Source organism: Myxocyprinus asiaticus, chromosome 32, assembly GCF_019703515.2.
Source record: "Myxocyprinus asiaticus isolate MX2 ecotype Aquarium Trade chromosome 32, UBuf_Myxa_2, whole genome shotgun sequence".
Classification (NCBI taxonomy): domain Eukaryota; kingdom Metazoa; phylum Chordata; class Actinopteri; order Cypriniformes; family Catostomidae; genus Myxocyprinus; species Myxocyprinus asiaticus.
In genome coordinates this window covers 19,422,092-19,440,568 of record NC_059375.1, presented here as the reverse complement: position 1 = coordinate 19,440,568, position 18,477 = coordinate 19,422,092, and the positions used below count along the sequence as shown (strand labels likewise).

The following is an 18,477-nucleotide window of genomic DNA, read 5'->3' as shown; positions in this document are numbered from 1 at the left end:
ATCCCTTTTGTTGCTGTTCTGCAAGATATACTGTATACACAATCCTCACTGAAAGCAATACCAAATATAGCTGCAAGCAGCGATGATGGGCCCAAGCACCATGGGTCCATTTCCACTTGGTGTCTTTTGGAAAACAATGTAATGTGGACACATGCATTTGGCATTTGACATTAAACAATTTTGAAGCAATTTAGTTAAATATAAGAGGACTATTTTAAAGTCTGTTGTAAGAGCCACACTTCCTGCTGCCAGGTGATGGCGCTATGACCGTGACCGAAAATAGTCAAATCCATGTGATTATCCCCCAAGACTAAACTTACATCTCAAAATTGATCTAAATCACACATTGCACACAGAAGATATGAGAACCTTCCAGTTTCCCATTTTTGCCATTAATTTAATGCCTCGCCATGGCAACACCATTCGATATATCAAAATCTGTTCGCAATTTAGCATGTCTTCAATGTTTTGGCATAATGTGGCAACAGTCTCATGAATCCCCAAGGAGGAGTAGAAAAAGCTTTCATATATCTGATCTTTTTGTATTAATATTACCTAACACAAAAATAAAACTTAATATTATGCATTTAATTACATTAAAATAGTATGTAATTACATTACAAGGGGTTTTTAATTAACATTTGAATCTGGCTATAAATTCCTTCTTAAGGTCTGGCTGAAGAACCCTCAACTAACAAATAGGTTTTGATTAACTTTACTTTGAAAATAAAAACATACAATGTAGGGTTATTGTTTATGAAATCTAAGGAAGAATATTTAGACCTGCTTAAGTCTATCTTTGACCATATCAACCCACATAAGAAAACAATGTCAATCTAATGAAGAACTCTTGTTTTACACAAAACAATATAGCCTAAAACTGAAAAAAAGAGCATAATGTCTGTTTTTCCTTTTTATTATTATTATCCTCCCATTCAGTGAGGGGACAATTAGCCTTTTCTTGTCCTGCAAACATGAATTTGCACATGAGCCATATACTTGTGCAAATAATAAATAATCATAAGCAGTGCTCGAACAAATAAGTTTGTTTATAGGCTAGTTATCCTGTCTCTTTAAAATGTAAATGCCCCTCCCCAGATCTAAAGACTGCTAAGCGCATGACATCGTTGACATGACTGCTTGCTTGGTGCCGCTCCGGTGAAGCTAATTTTAGCTAAAAAAAATGGAGAATAATAAACCTCCACTCGTAGTCGGGAAGAGAAAGCTTCTTACTGACTTTTTTGAAGGGTAATTTTCTCTCTCTCTCTCTATATCTTTCTACTATACATCTTATCCACTCCATGTCGGGGCTTTTGTATTCCTTGCATAAACTGGAAACATTTAGGCTTACTCATTTTTTATTATTAATGGGCCTGGTTCTACGGGGGTGCTAGAGATCACGATGAAGATGAGTGACAGCTTTTTAGTGATTATAAAGGGAGTGCTCCTTGTGTGCTTTCTATACTATATATAATCCATTCAGAATTTGTATAAAACTTGTTTTTCATGCTGCTAAGAGGAGGACCAACGGCCACGTACATGCTGCAAAGTTTAGGGAATTACATCCGCATATAAATGTGGGATTCACTTTGAAATAGCAATAATTGACATATTGATAACCATAGCATTGTTTGTTCCTGAATAAAGCAGCCTTTTTGACTGAAATGGTTGAATAGTCTGCTGACTGACTCATAACAGTCCCTTGCTTCCACCTATTGATGTAACAATGTAACTGCACTGAAATCACTGAAAAATCCCCACCAACACTAACACACAGACTGACAGCCTATCTTGTCACAATTTATATTTTTAATATCTAATAAACTAGTTTCATGCATTTAAACAAGTCTTTTGGAACAAAAATTATTATCACAAAGTGTCACATCAATCATCCAGTTGTTTTTAGGGTAGTAAATACTATATTGGTAAATAATGCTAGAATTATTCTGTTGGATGTCAATACTGTTCAAAAGGTCACCAAGCCTGCATTTATTTGATCCAAAATACAGTAAAAACAGTAATATTTTGAAATCTTATTGAGTCTGGAAGCCATCTGATTATTTTCTACTGTTTTTGAGACATTTCAATGTATTTTGAAGTCACGTGATTTTACGGGTTTTCAAGTGCCTTATTTGTAGTCCCCTGGTATATCTGCCATAGTTGCCCTTTTGGGTCTGCTGCTTTGTCACCCTCTAAATCCAGTATTACTTGGAGTAAGCCATTTAAAAGAAGAATAGTAGCTTCTCTCACTTTGTTATATAGCATTGGACTGAAAATGTATCTATTTTTTTATTCTTTTTCAACACTAAAGTCTTATGGTGGGGACCCCCCATAAGACTTGATTCAATTCGAGCACTGACTATAAGAAACGATGAACAAACTGATTTGATGATGTTCAGGATTGTGAAAGCTAACACACCTGTATATAACTAAACACTGTCAGGATTTATGCATAGGCAAGTTCAGTGACACTTCACATAATCTTTTTACGAGCACTACAGAAAATAACAGAATAAAATCCAAATTTCCCTGTGTATTTTCTTTGAAGCTTCGGTTTTCCTCATCGATTTATCTTTTGTGAAAAAAGGTTGTGCATATGAGCTGACATAACTTCTGTAACAGCTTTGACATATTTTTAAGTCTGTAGTTTTGTACGTGACGCCATGCGAGGTTCAGACATGTGAAAACTTTGCTAGTTTTAATACTTTTTATGTCATAAACCGGTGAGATTCGACACACCCCGATCCTTAACTGTTCTAGGAAGACAATATGTCAAAGAATTCAAAATCCTCGTGCTCTGGAGACATTAAAAGACACTTACATGCTCAAGCTGATACCCCTAAGCAGCAGGCTGCACGCCAGGGAGCTGATTTGGCTGGAGAAGTGAGGGAAATTCGGCGAGAATTGTTGAACATGTCAGCAATGCTGATGAAGGTCGTTGCTGACTTGGAGGATCTTGCTGTAATACGTCGATCGATCACCGCCATGAAGATGAAATTCACTGAGGTGGTTACAAGAGTGGGGGATGTCGAGAAATGGATCGATTATCTGGAGTCATCAGAGAGGGAATTAGCTGCTAATCCGCTAGTGACCAAGGTGGATTTGGAACACGTCTGGGAGAAGCTGGAGAACTTGGACAATCGTAACCGGCGGAATAATGTCCGAATTGTTGGAATTCCTGAGGACGAAGAAGATCAGGATATGGTGAAATTCTGCTCAACATAACAGGCCATAGCTGGAAATCAAGCGAGCTCACAGGGTTCCGGCTCGGTGATCCACTGAGGGAGACAGGCCCGATCAACTCTGGCCAAATTTCTGAGATCTTACAATAAAGATCTCGTGTTACGCAAGGCGAGGAGTAAAGGAAGGCTTTCTTTGAAGAACCACAGTGTTTTCTTGTTCACAGACTTTGCGAATTCGACAAGAGAGAAACACGATCGATTCAAAGAATGCAAGAAACTTTTACATCAATGGAAGGCCGCTTTTGTACTGATGTTCTTGGGCAAATTGAGAATAGATGCTAAGGATGGCCGCAAAATATTTACATGTCCCCAGCAAACGATGTCCTTCATAAAGTCAATGGACTGAGTAAGTTATTTTGTGGTACTTACGTTGCAGCCAAGTGGACCGGCTCACTGAACATTCACTTGACCGTCCGAGGAAACTGAGGGCCTTTTTTTTTCTTTTTGTGCTGGTTCCGCCTAGCGGCTGGAGTTTGTTTTGTGTAGCAGCACTCCTTCGGGTCAGTGTTGTGGATGAATCTGCACATTCTTTGTGCTTATGCCTCCTATTGGTTGGAGTTTGTTTTGTGGAGTATTTCTTGCAGGACATTGGAGTGTCTGGGTCATTTTTTGCACTCATGTAGCAGTCAAATGGCCGGCTCAGTGAATATTCGTTTGACTGCCCGAGGAAACTGAACGGCCTTTTTTTTTTTTTTTTTTTGCTGGTTCCACTAGCAGTTGGAGTTTGTTGTGTGGAGGAACACACCTTCAGGACAGTTATGTGGATTAATCTATATGTTCTTTGTGTTTATTCCACCTATTGGCTGTAGTTTGTTTTATAGATTATCTTCTGATGGGAAATTCTGTCTCACAAAATTTGTATAGAAACACCAAACAAGCAATCCGACGGGAAAGTTGTTGCGGGGGCTCTCGTGGGCGTATATGGACTGTTTGAGTTTAGAGGGATGGACACCAGTTGGCGCTGTCGTGCGTGGGATTAACCCTCTGGGGTCGACGGACGTGCCAGCGCGTCCTGCTGGATATTTTCCTCATAACAGTGGAAACAACTTAAAATACTCTGTCATTTTTGGGCATACAGATGTAAGACATCATTAGAAACTATAAAGGGTCTACTTTTATTTGTGTACACTCACAATAACAACAAAACCTTGTGCTTTTGTAAAATAAAGAAAATAAACAGGGTGCGCTTTCAAACAAATATTCTCCTGCAATATAATCTGTATGAAACAAAGCGATGTTAAGGCAAAAATGCCTTAAAAAACATCAAGTTTCATCATCAGATTCATTCACTTTCCTGTGCGTTTGGAAGATGGCACGCTACACAGGTGAGGAAGCTCTACAGATGGTCCTGGATAGTGACGAAGAGTTCACATTATCCTCAGAAGAAGAGCGGGACTCCGACGATGAACGTTTACATTTTGAAGAGCGACTTGATCCAGCCGAGGATACAATTTCGGATGAGTAAGTCATTTAGTTTTACTTACAATAGTTGACATGCTATTTTATATAAACATGTACATATTTTACTAGCGAGACTATTTCCAGACTTGCCAGCCAGTATTCAGAGTATTGAAATTTGAAATATGTCCTAATAGGCAAGTTTTAGTTACATTTAATTGTTGTTTCGGCTAAAGCAGTTATTTAAATTGTATGCTGTATGATATAAATATGATATGTAATATGATATAAAAGTAATATGAATGTTTAGATTATATTTTAACTAGTATTATCATCAACGAAACTTGTGCTCACAAATATCTGTTTGGGTGTAAATGTGCTGTAAATATGCCCGGTCGATGAAGTGCGCGAATGAGTAAATGTTTGCAGTGTGCTATCTCTGGTAATGTACCACTGACAGACATATACAGCACGCGTCTATACCCATTAGTTTTCTGTCATTTATGCATATAGGCTACTGGTATTATACATGTAATAATACTTTTCAACTTTTTTTTTAGGAATGTGGCTGCATCACTCTCGCCTTCAACTGCCATTCGCACTAGGAGGGCACGCAGCACCCCAATCGAAAATCAGAAAGAGTAATTACACATTTACCCACTATTTTACAGATGTTAGTTTAATTTTGTTTATATAATTAGTGATAAAACAATGAAGTGGTACAGAAAGATCTTTCTACACTTATTGGGCATTGCTTCCACCAACGCTTTCATTATGCACAAAGAGCTAGGTGGTAACATGACCCACAAAGAGTTCATGGAACAGCTTATTGCAGAGCTCTGTGGTGTGTCACAAAAAGTAGCCCAAAACAGACCAGTAGTGTCCATGTACCGGTTCCAGGAGCTGAGCTGACATCAGATGCAATGGATATTGCCACTGTTGGTCACCAGAAGTGCATGCTTTGCAAAGTAGAGCACAGTAAAAGGCAGGTAACACCTTGGAAATGCCAGGCATGTGATATTCACTTGTGTGTTCAGTTGAACAGGAAATGTTTTCAAAAATGGCACAAAGACATGTAACTGTATTCTCAAATCTGTGTGCTGTGAACTGTTCACTTCAAAGTTTACAATGCTTACGTGCAATACTATGTGAGCGAGTAGGCTACGCATAGGTGGATGAGTGGGCTCATACAAACCATCCACCTTCGGTAATACTCTCATCTCTCCCCATGTGCAATTTTGGTGACTGTAGGTGAAATGGGGGTGCTACAGAGCCCCCATACCTGCCCATTTTCAAGGGGGCACTACAAAGACCCCCCACCCCCTGCAACTTTGCCCAGCCCTAATGGTCGACGACTCAGAAATGTATGCAAACTTTCAAGAGTTTTCACACGTTAAGTACCCCAAAAGTACAGAAAACCTTGAAAAGAAGAAGAATCCTTAGAAGAACAAAAGGGCCTCCTCATTTTCAGTGCTTGGGCGCTAATAATGCACAACATACATGTGGAATATGATGAAACATAATGTGGAAATTGGATGTCTGGAAGATGTTATGCTGCTTCTGGCACATCATTATATCATTATCAGTATCTCATGCGGCTACACTAAACATGACCAGAATGATCTCATTTCTTTAACTTTATAATCAGATCTTGAAATAAGAGCTTGAAAAACATCTTTATATGTCTGTATGTTGTGTTAAGAGTACTGTATACTGTAGGTCTATCAAAAACATAAAAGAACAGTATAGTACTGTAAGTCTAGTTTCTTTCATTGACAGTCAATGTCCAACATCAAATGGTCTGATCACTGCAGATTCAGGGCAGTTCTGAGGTTCTAATTTCTTGTGATGGTATGGATCAACTAAAATGTGAGACAAATTTACACATGGCAGTTTGGAGTGAAACATGAAAAAATACATTCTCCAAACTTAGGGTAAAGGCTGCTTTCAAATGCTTTCAACACCATTTCAACCCAAAAAGGCATAAAATAAAACTTAAAGGGATCATTTTCATTTTTGAACTATGTCATTTACTCCCTCCTGTCATTCCAAACCTGTATGTCTGGAACACAAAAAAGAAAATGTTACAGACTGATAGCCTCAGTCACCAGTCACTTACATTGCAACTTTTCTTCATGCAATGAAAGTGAATAGTGAGTGAGACTGAACAATCTGCATAACATCTCTTTTTGTATTCCAAGGAGGAAGGAAAGTCAAACAGGTTTGGAATGACGTAGACTTCTGCTGAATGGTATGCTGTGATGAAGCAGCAAGTGTGATGCATTTATTTTTTCAGTGTGCAGTTGGAATCTGAGAAAATTATTTCCAGATTGCATCTCTGCAAGTGGTAGTGGATCATACCTGCCTGCTGCCACCAACTGTCCAGCAGCTGCCACTACAAATATAACACCACTTACATGATGACATCATAACAAACGAAATCTGTGGCCTGCTCATGCCCATACACAATACGGACAAAAATCCAACACAAATTTTATCAAAACTATGTGTTAATACACCATGATTTTTAAGAATAGTATCATAATTTGTAGACTGAATGCACTATAATGTTAGCCTGGCATGCGGTTAAAGCACTAAGTCATGCGAAAATGTAAAACAAATTTCCCTGGACAATCCTGGAATGAATCAGCTCAGTTATATTCCTAAAGAATTCACCATCTCTACATGTATAAATGATCAAACGAACCATAAAAACAGCTGGACCTCTGCTAGATTGTATTATTTAACACAGAAGCATTGAAAACAAGATTCAGTTAGGTCATAAAAAAAAACTGAATATGGTCATATGTTCCATGAAAACAAAGCTGAACGCAGAAAAGAAAAAAATGTTACAAATGAAAAAATGAAAAACATAGACCACTAAAAATGAAAGATCTAAAGGGTTTAAGGAATTTAAAGAAATAGCTCTAATGTGTCTCCCAGGAGCAGTGTTTCTCTGAACACATGGATTTTCTCATAGTAAAACCAGCCTTGACACAAAATAGCATAACACTTCAAAGGGTCCAAAAAGCAATGTCTTGTTGAAGTGGCTTTAAAATAAGTATGACTTGACAGAGAACCAATTGGAAATGAGAACCTACATTGACTGGAGCTTGCCAGACAATAAATCAACTTCATCTCTGTGGAACAAATGCTCATCTCCACTTTTGCTCTGGAAAAAATTGAGACCACTGCAAAATTATCAGTTTCTCTGGATTTACTATTTATATGTATGTGTTTGAGTAAAATTAAAAATTGTGTTTTATTCTATAAAGTACTGACAACATTTCTCCCAAATTCCAAATAAAAATATTGTCATTTAGAGCATTTATTTGCAGAAAATGACAACTGGTCAGAATAACAAAAAAGATGCATTGTTTTCTTTGCATTATTCTAGGTCTGAAAACACGTTCATATTCATTTTTAAACAACACAATACTAATGTTTTAACTTAGGAAGAGTTCAGAAATCAATATTTGGTGGAATAACCCTGATTTTCAATCACAGCTTTCATGGGTCTTGGCATGCTCTCTACCAGTCTTTCACATTGCTGTTGGGTGACTTTATGCCACTCCTGGCGCAAAAATTCAAGCAGCTCGGCTTTGTTTGATGGCTTGTGGCCATCTATTTTCCTCTTGATCACATTCCAGAGGTTTTCAATGGGGTTCAGGTCTGAAGATTGGGCTGGCCATGACAGGGTCTTGATCTGATGCTCCTCCATCCACATTTTGATTGGCCTGGCTGTGTGGAATGGAGCATTGTCCTGCTGGAAAAACCAATCCTCAGATTTGGGGAACATTGTCAGAGCAGAAGGAAGCAAGTTATCTTCCAGGATAACCTTGTACATGGCTTGATTCATGCGTCCTTCACAAAGACGAATCTGCCCAATTCCAGCCTTGCTGAAGCACCCCCAGATCATCACCAATCCTCCACCAAATTTCACAGGGTGCGAGACACTGTGGCTTGAAGGCCTCTCCAGGTCTCCGTCTAACCATTAGATGACCAGGTGGAGGATCGGTGATGATCGTTTGAAAGCTTAGAAGCTTTACTTTACAATGCATGTAGGAATTATGACCAAAACTGAACAAGTACTTTGAAATTTGCAGACAAATCAGAAGTTTTCTGTTTCGATAATTTATAAAAAAATCTGCACTGTACATATTATTGCAACCTAATCAAAATGTGTCATATGTCGTTGGAAGGCTCTCAAAGAGTAGAATTCAACTAGCCTATTTGTTTTACCACAGACAAAAATATAGCGAGTAATAGCCAAGTATATATAACGCTTACAACTTTACGAAAAAATAAACAAAACATACAATATCACATACCATTACTTAGAGTAGTTGAATATCTTTGAAAAACAAACCCACAAACAAGGTAATCGGATGTACACATCATTAGATAATTGACATGAAGCACAATTTGCACAATAAGCACACAGCATCGGATACAGACTAAATGATGAAACGCATTCTGTGAAATCTCATTATTAAAATCATGACTGCATGCTATGCAAACCTTTAGTCACTGTTGTGTTTGCATGTGTTATTAATTCTTATGTACAAATATTATGTTTTATTTGTTTGGAGAAGCTTTTGGACAGTTGACATGTTTTTGTACACTAGGATAAATTATATTTGTAATGCTGTAACTTTTGATTGCTTTGTCGTATCAACACAAACTTTTACTTAATTACAGTTGACATGATTGAGAACAAAACAAAAGCAGTTTTTCGGAGCTACTTTTGCACAGTAATGTGCAAAAGTTTTAGGCACTTGTGAAAAATGTTGCATAGTAAGAATGTCTTCAAAAATAATGACATAAATAGTTTTCATTTATCACTTAATGTCATGCAAAGTCCAGTAAACATAAAAGCTAAATCAATATTTGGTGTGACCACCTTTGCCTTTAAAACAGCACCAATTCTCCTAGGTACACCTGGACATAATTTTTCTTGGTTGTTGGCAGATAGGATGTTCCAAGCTTCTTGGAGAATTCACCACAGTTCAGTCTGAGATTACATAAAGAGACAGAAGCAATTGAGACAGCCTAAATAGATTTTTAGGCTGTCTCAATTGCGTCTGTCTCTTCATGTAATCTCAGACTGACACAATGTTCAGTGGGGGGCTTTGTGGGGGACATGACATCTGTTGCAGGGCTCCCTGTTCTAATCTTTTCTGTAAAATAATGTTTGGGAGTCTAACATTTATATTTCCTATTGACACTAAAGCTGAAGATATAAATAACCATCTTAAGAAAAATTATTTTGTGAAACATCTTATGTGCCTAAGATTTTTACACAGTACTGTATATAATGTAAAATCAGAAAAATAAGAAATAAAATAATTTTCGACTCATTTGATTTTGTTTTTCAGGCTGAAAGTCTCATAATTTATCATAATCTATATCATTAAAATTTTGAAAAGTTTTCTTTAAAATGATACTAAACACTTGACCCTCGTTTTAGTTTTTCTGTCTAGTTATAAACCTTTAATTTTGGGAATGCCACTGAAACAGGAAATCTTTAAAAACACCCTCAAAGCTTATAGGGTTAAGCATGCAATAACGAAGCAAGTGGCCCCTTACGGTTTTGCTCCTCATCTAAATGCATTCAGTTTTTTAAAGTCCTGTGACATTAATCACATGGCCTCCTTTTCCATCCAGACCACTTCAGATTAATTTTTTAGCTGCTCCATTGCAGCCACTTCATAGCATATCAACAGTGTAGAGAACCATGCGGCTCTGCCCTACTTCTGCAGCTCTGTGCGTGACACCACAACCATTTAGACTGCCTTTTTTTTTTTTTTCAGATAGCAACTCCTCCACCATTTTCAGCTGTCTCATTCCATTTTTCATTCATCCTTTAATTTGCGATGCAGCTCTTTTTCTGAGGCTGTGACTTTCTCCTCGCACCATGCATTATTCACAGTTACTCAGAATCTCCAGCACCCAGAAGACCCAGACCTGACTCTCACATTTCCATATTCGTACTGAAGGACTCATGTTTTACCATTTAAAAAAAAAGCATACTGAGTATATCAATTTGGACCCTACTCCAGTGAGACTGTTTAAGTTGAAGATTTGGGGTCTCTAAAGACCATCAGCCAAGGGCAATCCCTCTCTCTACTAGCTGACCTTAGATACTGGCCTGAAACGGAGAGGTGGACCTGTGCATCTGAGACTAATGGAGTCTGACTATTTTTCATTTAAAAGATATGTAAGCCAAAGCATTAGGACACAGAAAATTTTTTATTCTGTCATTTACTCACCCTGATGTCATTCCAATGACTTAACCATCACTACATCTTAAATTCCTGTCTTTTTCTAACACAAAGACTACTTTTATGACACTTTAGTTTTTCTTTTTGCATTGTTTTGAAGCTTGAAGCTCCTGTGCCCATTCATTGTCATCACATGGAGCATAGCGACCAGTATATTAAAAATGTTCTCCTTTTTTATTACACAGAGAAAGTCCTACCATTTTAGAACAACATAAATAATGATAGATTTTTGAGTAAACTATCATTTTAAGTAGGTTATTTACGAAAACAAACAAGTTGGGAGGTAAAATGAACTTTCCTCAATTTAAACACATCAGCCACAATGGGAGACAGCAGACTAAAATCTATTTTATTTTCAACTTTCAAAGTGTGTGTTTTTGTGGTGGTGTGGTAATGTACTCACAAGATCCCACGTCTCCTTGGAGCTGAAGTATTTGGGTTACTGGCATGGTCAAAACCACTATGTCAAAATGCTCTGGCGTTCCGCCTTTGCGACACACTTCCCAGCCAGCGTCTTTCTGGTAAATGTGAGTGACGTGATGGTCGTAGAGCACCTCTGCTCCTGTTTGAGTGTGGAGGAGCACAGTTGGCAATGTTGAACATAGCAAAAAGTAAAAGGAGAGAAGAAGAAATGAGAGAGAGAGAGAGAGAGAGAGAGAGAGAGAGAAACGGGACATTTTGACATTCCCAAAGAAGGTCAAACAGAATTAAAAGTTTGGATTTTATGCCATTAGGAAATCAGTCAAAATTTTGTTTATTGGCACATGCAAATAGTTCTATGTGATCCCTTAGCTTAGAAACAAAGACAACAGTGGAAAGAAACTCGTACAGAAACACCCACAGTTACATAGAAAATAATAGCACATTGTTTTTATCAAACAGGTTGAATGGATAGTTCACCCAAAATTAAAATTCTGTCATCATTTACTCCCCCTCATATTGTTCCAAACCCGTATGCCTCTATATCTTAAGTGGAACACAATAAGAGATGCAAGGCCAAATGACACCCTCAATTTCCATTCACTTTCATTGTATGAAAAAAGATTAAATGAAAGCAAATGGAGACAGAGACTGTCATTCTACCTAACAATACAGTATGGGTTTGGAACAACAAGAGGGTACTTAAAAGATGATTGTTTTTTAGGTGAACTATTCCTTTAAAGAGATGTTGAAGAAATGTTGAAAACAAATCAAAATCTGAAATCAGGTCAGGGCAATGGGCTGAGATAAATAGTGTGCAAATATGCACAATTAACTTTCCATGAAAATCCCATGCATAAAGTGTTGCTGATCTTTGAATACTAGTATTTGTGTTGTTTCCCCAATGTAACTACATATTAATGCACTTCCATCTGACTGTTGCTATTTTATTTTTTTCCTTTGTTCCAGCACATGCAAAATATCAAAACAACTGTTTCTAAAGGGCCAGATTATTGACTAAGTGCCCTGATTTTAAGGGTTCATAAATCAGATTGCATAGTATAGTCAAACTCTTCTGCACTATCCCTCTCTAGGAAATTTGACATATTTCTAAAAAGGTAACATTTGGAAGACGCAACAGCTGGATGACTCAGGCCTCACTGACCCAAAAATAATTCTCTGGCAGCACATTTCTGTCATTAAACAGCTGATGAAAAACAGCTGCTTTATGAACAACAATAAAATTGTTTATGAAAACTGCCTTGCTTCTCTGACTGTGATTAACTACATAAAAGCCATTCTGTGTAAAACTGCCCACTGCAAAAAGCCAAAAAAAAAACAACAAAAAAAAACTAAAAACAACAACAACAAAAAGTACTTTTGTTACATCTAATGCTGTTTTTACAATTTAAATATAAAAATGTAGACTTTTGCATTCCAATATTTGCCCAGCATTTTAGAGTAAAGGTGAAGTGTCATTTTTCCAATGTTAAAATACTTTCTCCTCTCTTAGTTTAGAGACAAATGTAGGCAGGCCATTCGCAGATTGATTTCATTTAAAGGGACAGTTCACCCAAAAATGAAAATTCTCTCATCATTTACTCGCCCTCATGCCATCCCAGATGTGTATGACTTTCTTCTGCTGAGCACAAATGAAGATTTTTTTTTTAAGAATATCAAGGTCAAGGTTTCTTTATTAGTACCCAAAGGTAAATTTGTTGTGCAGATAGGAGATTCAGCAATCCATAGTTAAGACATCACAGCGATACAAATTCATAAGACATCAAAACATACTTTAAAACAAGTATCATTACAATATCAAAATGGTATATAGGGACTCCTAAGAAGGTCATGACAATGTGCTTCTACACACACACACACACCCATCCACCCCCTCAAAAGCTTAAGGTGCCATGCATGGCGAAGTGCATCATCTCATACTAGTTTTGTTTAAAAGTGCAATGGCTGCAGGTACAAAAGTATCGTTGTGTTCTCCACCTAGGGGCCACAAACTGGAATTCGCTATGTAAAAGATGGGAACAGTCTTTAAAAATAGAGCTTGCCGTACGCTACAGCTGTGTGGAGTAAAGAACTGGTAGGTTGAGTTGAGAATCACCTATAAGCTTACTAGCCCACTTGACAATTTGGTTCAGAGAATTTTTGTTTTTCAGAGACAGGTTACCAAACCATGACACAAGGGAAAAGGACAAGACTGATTCAATAAAAGCCCGATAAAAGAGAGTCATCATGGTTTTATCAATGTGAAATCGGGACAGTTTTCTGAGACAAAACAGACGATGATGTCCCTTTTTACATACTGCCTCACAATTCTTCTCGAAGGTCAATTTGGAGTCTATGACTGTCCCAAGATACTTGTAGCTTTCTACACATTCCACAGCCTGGTCTTTAATGATCGTAGTTTCATAGATTGAAGCATGAGTTCTAAAATCTATGATCATATCCTTTGTTTTGGTTATGTTTAGCTCCAAGATAGATTCGTCGCACCAAGTGACAAACTCATCAATGACTGGGCCGTGGCTGGACTCATTGGCGTGTAGCAGACTCACAATGACTGTATCATCTGCAAATTTCAATATGGTCCTATTCTCATGCTTACTTTGGCACATGTTTGTGTACAGAATATAAAGGGTGAGAGAACACAGCCCTGGGGTGAGCCAGTAGAAGAACATGATGAATCTGATAAAATGCCATTTACTTTCACTCTTTGTGTTCTGTTTGTCAGAAAATCCAATATCCAACCCACAAGATTGTGAATCAACTCAAAATGCTCGGTCAGCCTCATGGCTAAAATGTGGGGTTGTATTCCTCAAGGCTGAGGAAAAGTCAATAAATAACAATCTAGCATGTGTTTTATTCCCTCAGATATTTAAACAAAAGGTTAAGTAGAGTGATTGTAGCATCCACAACTCCTCTGTGCGCCCTATAGGCAAACTGCATAGGGTCGAGTTCATGCTCGGTTTCCCTTACAAGCTCTGTCTTCACAAGTTTTTGATTACAAGAGAAGTGAGGGCAACCGGCCTGAAGTCATTAAAAGCTTTATGACTACTGCCTTTAGGAACCGGGGTAATGACAGCCTGCTTCCACAGGTTAGGTACACGTTGTAGGTTTAGAGACATATTAAAAATAACATAGAAGATAGAACTTAATTGCCTTGCACAAGATTTCAGTAATTTGCCACTGATATTGTTGGGACCAAGGCTCTTATTTATCTTTAGAGAAAGGAAGGACTTTTCAACTTCTATCTTTAAGTTTACATCTATGTCCCTCGACTTCATCCCTAAAGTCAAACTGATCAAATCTCAGGAAGAATTTATTAAGAGCACTGGCAAATTCGCTATTTGACCTAAAGCCATCCATAGTAATGTTGGTTCTGTTCTTGCTTTGCTGTATGCCTACGATGGTTTTCATGCCAGACCAAGCTGAGGCAAGGTTCCTCGCAGCCAGTTTCCTCTCTACTTTAGTTTTATACTTTTGTTTAGCCCTTAGGATTTCCTCTTTCATCTCCCTTTTGGCTGCATCTATTTCAGGAGCCCCTCCTTGACTGAAGGACAGCTTCTTCTTCTGTAGACTAGACTATCTCAGCTCTGTAGGTCCATACAGTGCAAGTGAATGGTGACCAGACCTTTCAAGTTCCACTTTTAGAATGAGAAAGTGGAGATTTATAGTAAAAAAGGAATTAAACATTGATCTGTTTCTCACCCAAAGATTGCATCGCTTCAGAAGACATTTATTAAATCACTGGAGTTGTATGGATTACTTTTATGCTGCCTTTATGTGATTTTTGAACTTGAAAGATCTGGTCACCATTCACTTGCATTGTATGGACTGACAGTGCTGAAATATTCTTAAAAAAATCTTTGTTTGTGCTCAGCAGAAGAAAGAAAGTCATTCACATCTGGGATGGCATGAGGGCGAGTAAATGATGAGAGAATTTAAATTTTTGGGTGAACTAGTCCTTTAAAATTGTAAACACTATGTGGCACTATCAAAACATTTGTCTGTTTGTTTGAGTATCCCAACAAAACTGACAGCAACATCGGATAAATCAATGGCATGAGTTTGGGGCGGGACTATGTTTTTGTGTTGAGGAAACCTGTTTGAAAACAGTAATTTATTTAGTAATTCCATTTGGTGACACTAGTGGCATAGAAATGACACACTTAAAACAAAAAATGAAACAGGAAACCCAATTAAAAACTAAAGCAAAACAAGAAGAAATCAGTTATTGTTAAGAAAGCAGCTGAATGTGTAATGACCTACCTGACTCTTTGAGGTAGTGTTTGACGATGGAGGAGACTCCGCTGGGAGTCACATAGTTGACAGTCTCCTCTTCCTTTGACATCATGCCTTCCACAGGTGCAATGAGAGGTTTTAAAATGTCATGTGCTAAGAGCTCTTCATAAAAACTAGAAAATACAAGAAAATCATGACAATGGCAAAGGTGCTTTGTGACGTGAATACTCTGTTGCAATTCATCTTAACACAATGAAAGAAAGCAGTTTCCCTTTTAACCTAAAAGAATAATACCCACACCATACCGATCAAACAGTTCAGAAATGAAGCCTACCTGCTGTGAATACGAGAGTAGTATGGTGTGGCACTAATGTACTGAGCACCAAGATCAAGCGTGCATGACGGATTGTTTGGACTTCTGCTTGTGGACATTCTTCCGCCTACAATGTCAACATTAAAGCATTCTCTGTTTAGAAACATCATCATCTCTTCAAAATATCAGTAGGTCCAATCAATGTGAATTTGATTAATCTTTAGAGGTAAATGAAAACACATTCACCACAGATGCAAGGATGTTTGTACTTTAAAGCATGAATTTTGCCAGCATATTACCATAACATTACTAATACATTTACTTTTACAACTAGTGTAAAATGCAATGTGTACAGTAGTGTAATATAATATATTATGTTGCCTATTGATAGCATCATAATTTGGGTGAATCTGATCATCCACATCCTAAAGACTGTGTAACTTGATTAGATTTGAGGTGTGCGTGTCCTTTAAATCACAGGACAAAGTTCAGGAGTTGTCTCTAGGTGGATCATCCAATTATAAAAGTCCATTGAATAACTGAATACTCTGTCTGGCTCAGTCTAGTCGCCAAGTTTGGACGAATCTAAAGTCAAAGCTGAAGTCAACATACATAATGTATGCTTTCTATCTGACTGACCTCCGTCCCTAAAGAGCAGCAGGTCACCAGTTTTAGAAACATTTTGACTTGTGTTCAACCTTAATGCATGATAATTTGCTGCCAATACCACTAATTCAGTGCTAACGCATGAGACATCCACCACTCGATAAGATGTTTGATATTAGTGCAATAAACATTCTGTGTGTCATTCAAACAGATGCTAACCTGAACCCCGAGATTTATCCCAGACGACTATATTAACTTTGCTTGGCAGCTCCCTCCGCAGCAAACAAGCACATATACTGCCAGTAAGTCCAGCGCCAACAATTAAAACTCGAGACATTGTTAGAAAAGTCAAACAAACAGCTGCAGTACAATAGCAAATCTATCGTGCTTGCTGGAAGATCTCACATGGTTAAAAGCACCTCGGTCCCTTTAAGAATTCTGAAAGGCTAAAGAGTTTTTGTTGGCCAAACAAAATATTCTCTTGGTTAAAGGAATATTCCGGGTTCAAAACAAGTTAAGCTCAGCAAACCGAGTTTGAGGCATAATACTGATTACCATAAAAATTCATTTAGAATTGCCCCTCCTTTTCTTTAAAAAAAGCAAAAATCTTGTTTACAGTGAGGCACTTAAAATGGAAGTGAATGGGGGCCAATCCGTAAACGTTAAAATGCTCACTATTTCAAAAATATAGCCACACGACGTAAACAATAAGTGTGTTAACATGATTTCAGTGTAAATAAATCACTTGCTAACCTTTTCTGTCAAAAGTTATAGCCAGTTTTACAATTTTGTTGCCATGACGATGTAATGTCAACAAACCCCCAAAACCCTAAAATGACAGTAAAAACAACGATTTAAACAACTTTATAGCGTTTTAACATAAGAAGTAATGTAAGTACTTTCATAAAATTGTTAGCTTAACATTTCTGGCTTTAAACCTTCCAAAAATTGGCCCCATTCACTTGGAATAAACTAGTGCCTCTCTGTAACCCAGATTTTTGCTTTTTTCAAAGAAAAGGAGGGGCGAGTCGAAATAATTTTTTGTGGTAATCAACGTTATGCAACAAATGCTGTCGATTGAGCTTAACTTGTATTGAACCCAGAATATTCCTTTAATCAGTATACATGGGTTGTGAAAGAGTTTTCAACTTCAAAACAATAACAATAAAAATCCTGTGTCAGTTTCACAGCAACATTTAAGAGAGTGCACTCAGTATATATGTTTTTGCTTAATTTATTAACTGGAACTACAGAATTTTTTTTTTTTTTTTTTTTAGCTCTTTAAACCTTTCAATCTTAATAAAGTGTCTCAGAGATCTTCTACACTGAGAGCAACCTCCGCGTTTTTCTGAAAGCAGAGAGCGTAACGGTCGACGGTTACGACAGTAAGTCACCGTTTGCGGATACCATACAAATGAATAGGGAGAGCCCTAAACTGACACTTACCTGTCGCAAAAATGTCAGGGTCTTCTCTTATAAAACAGCAATTTTATCGTAGTAAACTCACACATAGTTCATTTCAAAAGGATTGTTTAGTGCAAAACATGTTGAAGATTAGCGGACAGACGGTCAATTAATTAAGTGATGAGCTGTTTCCTCTCAAAAGCAGTTTATTAAGCACACTAAAGCATCTCCTCCATAGACGTACATTAAAAAATGCACCATGATTGCTACGCTTACATTGTAGGAAACCTTGATAGAAGGGCTCTATGTCCTTGACTCATATGACAACTGTAATGGACAATTCATCATCTAGTCTCATTATAAAAATAATATAAATAATTACTTAAGCAATGTAATAATTAGATAAAAATGTTAATAAGGTCAGTCGAAAGATTGACAATAATAATTGACCAGTACTTAAATCAGGTTCAAGGAAGCAGCCAGCCAACAATACAATAATATTGCACAGGGAGACGTGTTATTGTTAAAGTCTGGTTGATTAAATGTCATAACAAAA

General features: G+C 37.5%; 1 protein-coding gene across 1 annotated transcript in view; it reads right to left on the bottom strand.

Annotated features, from left to right (window-relative positions):
* LOC127423446 (renalase-like) overlaps nt 1-16,933 on the bottom strand; it is a 91,405-nt gene extending 74,472 nt beyond the window's left edge. Inside the window, exons 1-4 of the mRNA XM_051667746.1 lie at nt 16,737-16,933; nt 15,933-16,038; nt 15,626-15,771; nt 11,328-11,486 (exon numbers count right to left, since the gene is read on the bottom strand). Of these exons, the coding sequence (XP_051523706.1) occupies nt 11,328-11,486; nt 15,626-15,771; nt 15,933-16,038; nt 16,737-16,854 (529 nt within the window). The 5' untranslated portion in view covers nt 16,855-16,933. The remainder of the gene's footprint in view (nt 1-11,327; nt 11,487-15,625; nt 15,772-15,932; nt 16,039-16,736) is intronic.
* Between the last annotated feature and the right edge of the window lie 1,544 nt (nt 16,934-18,477).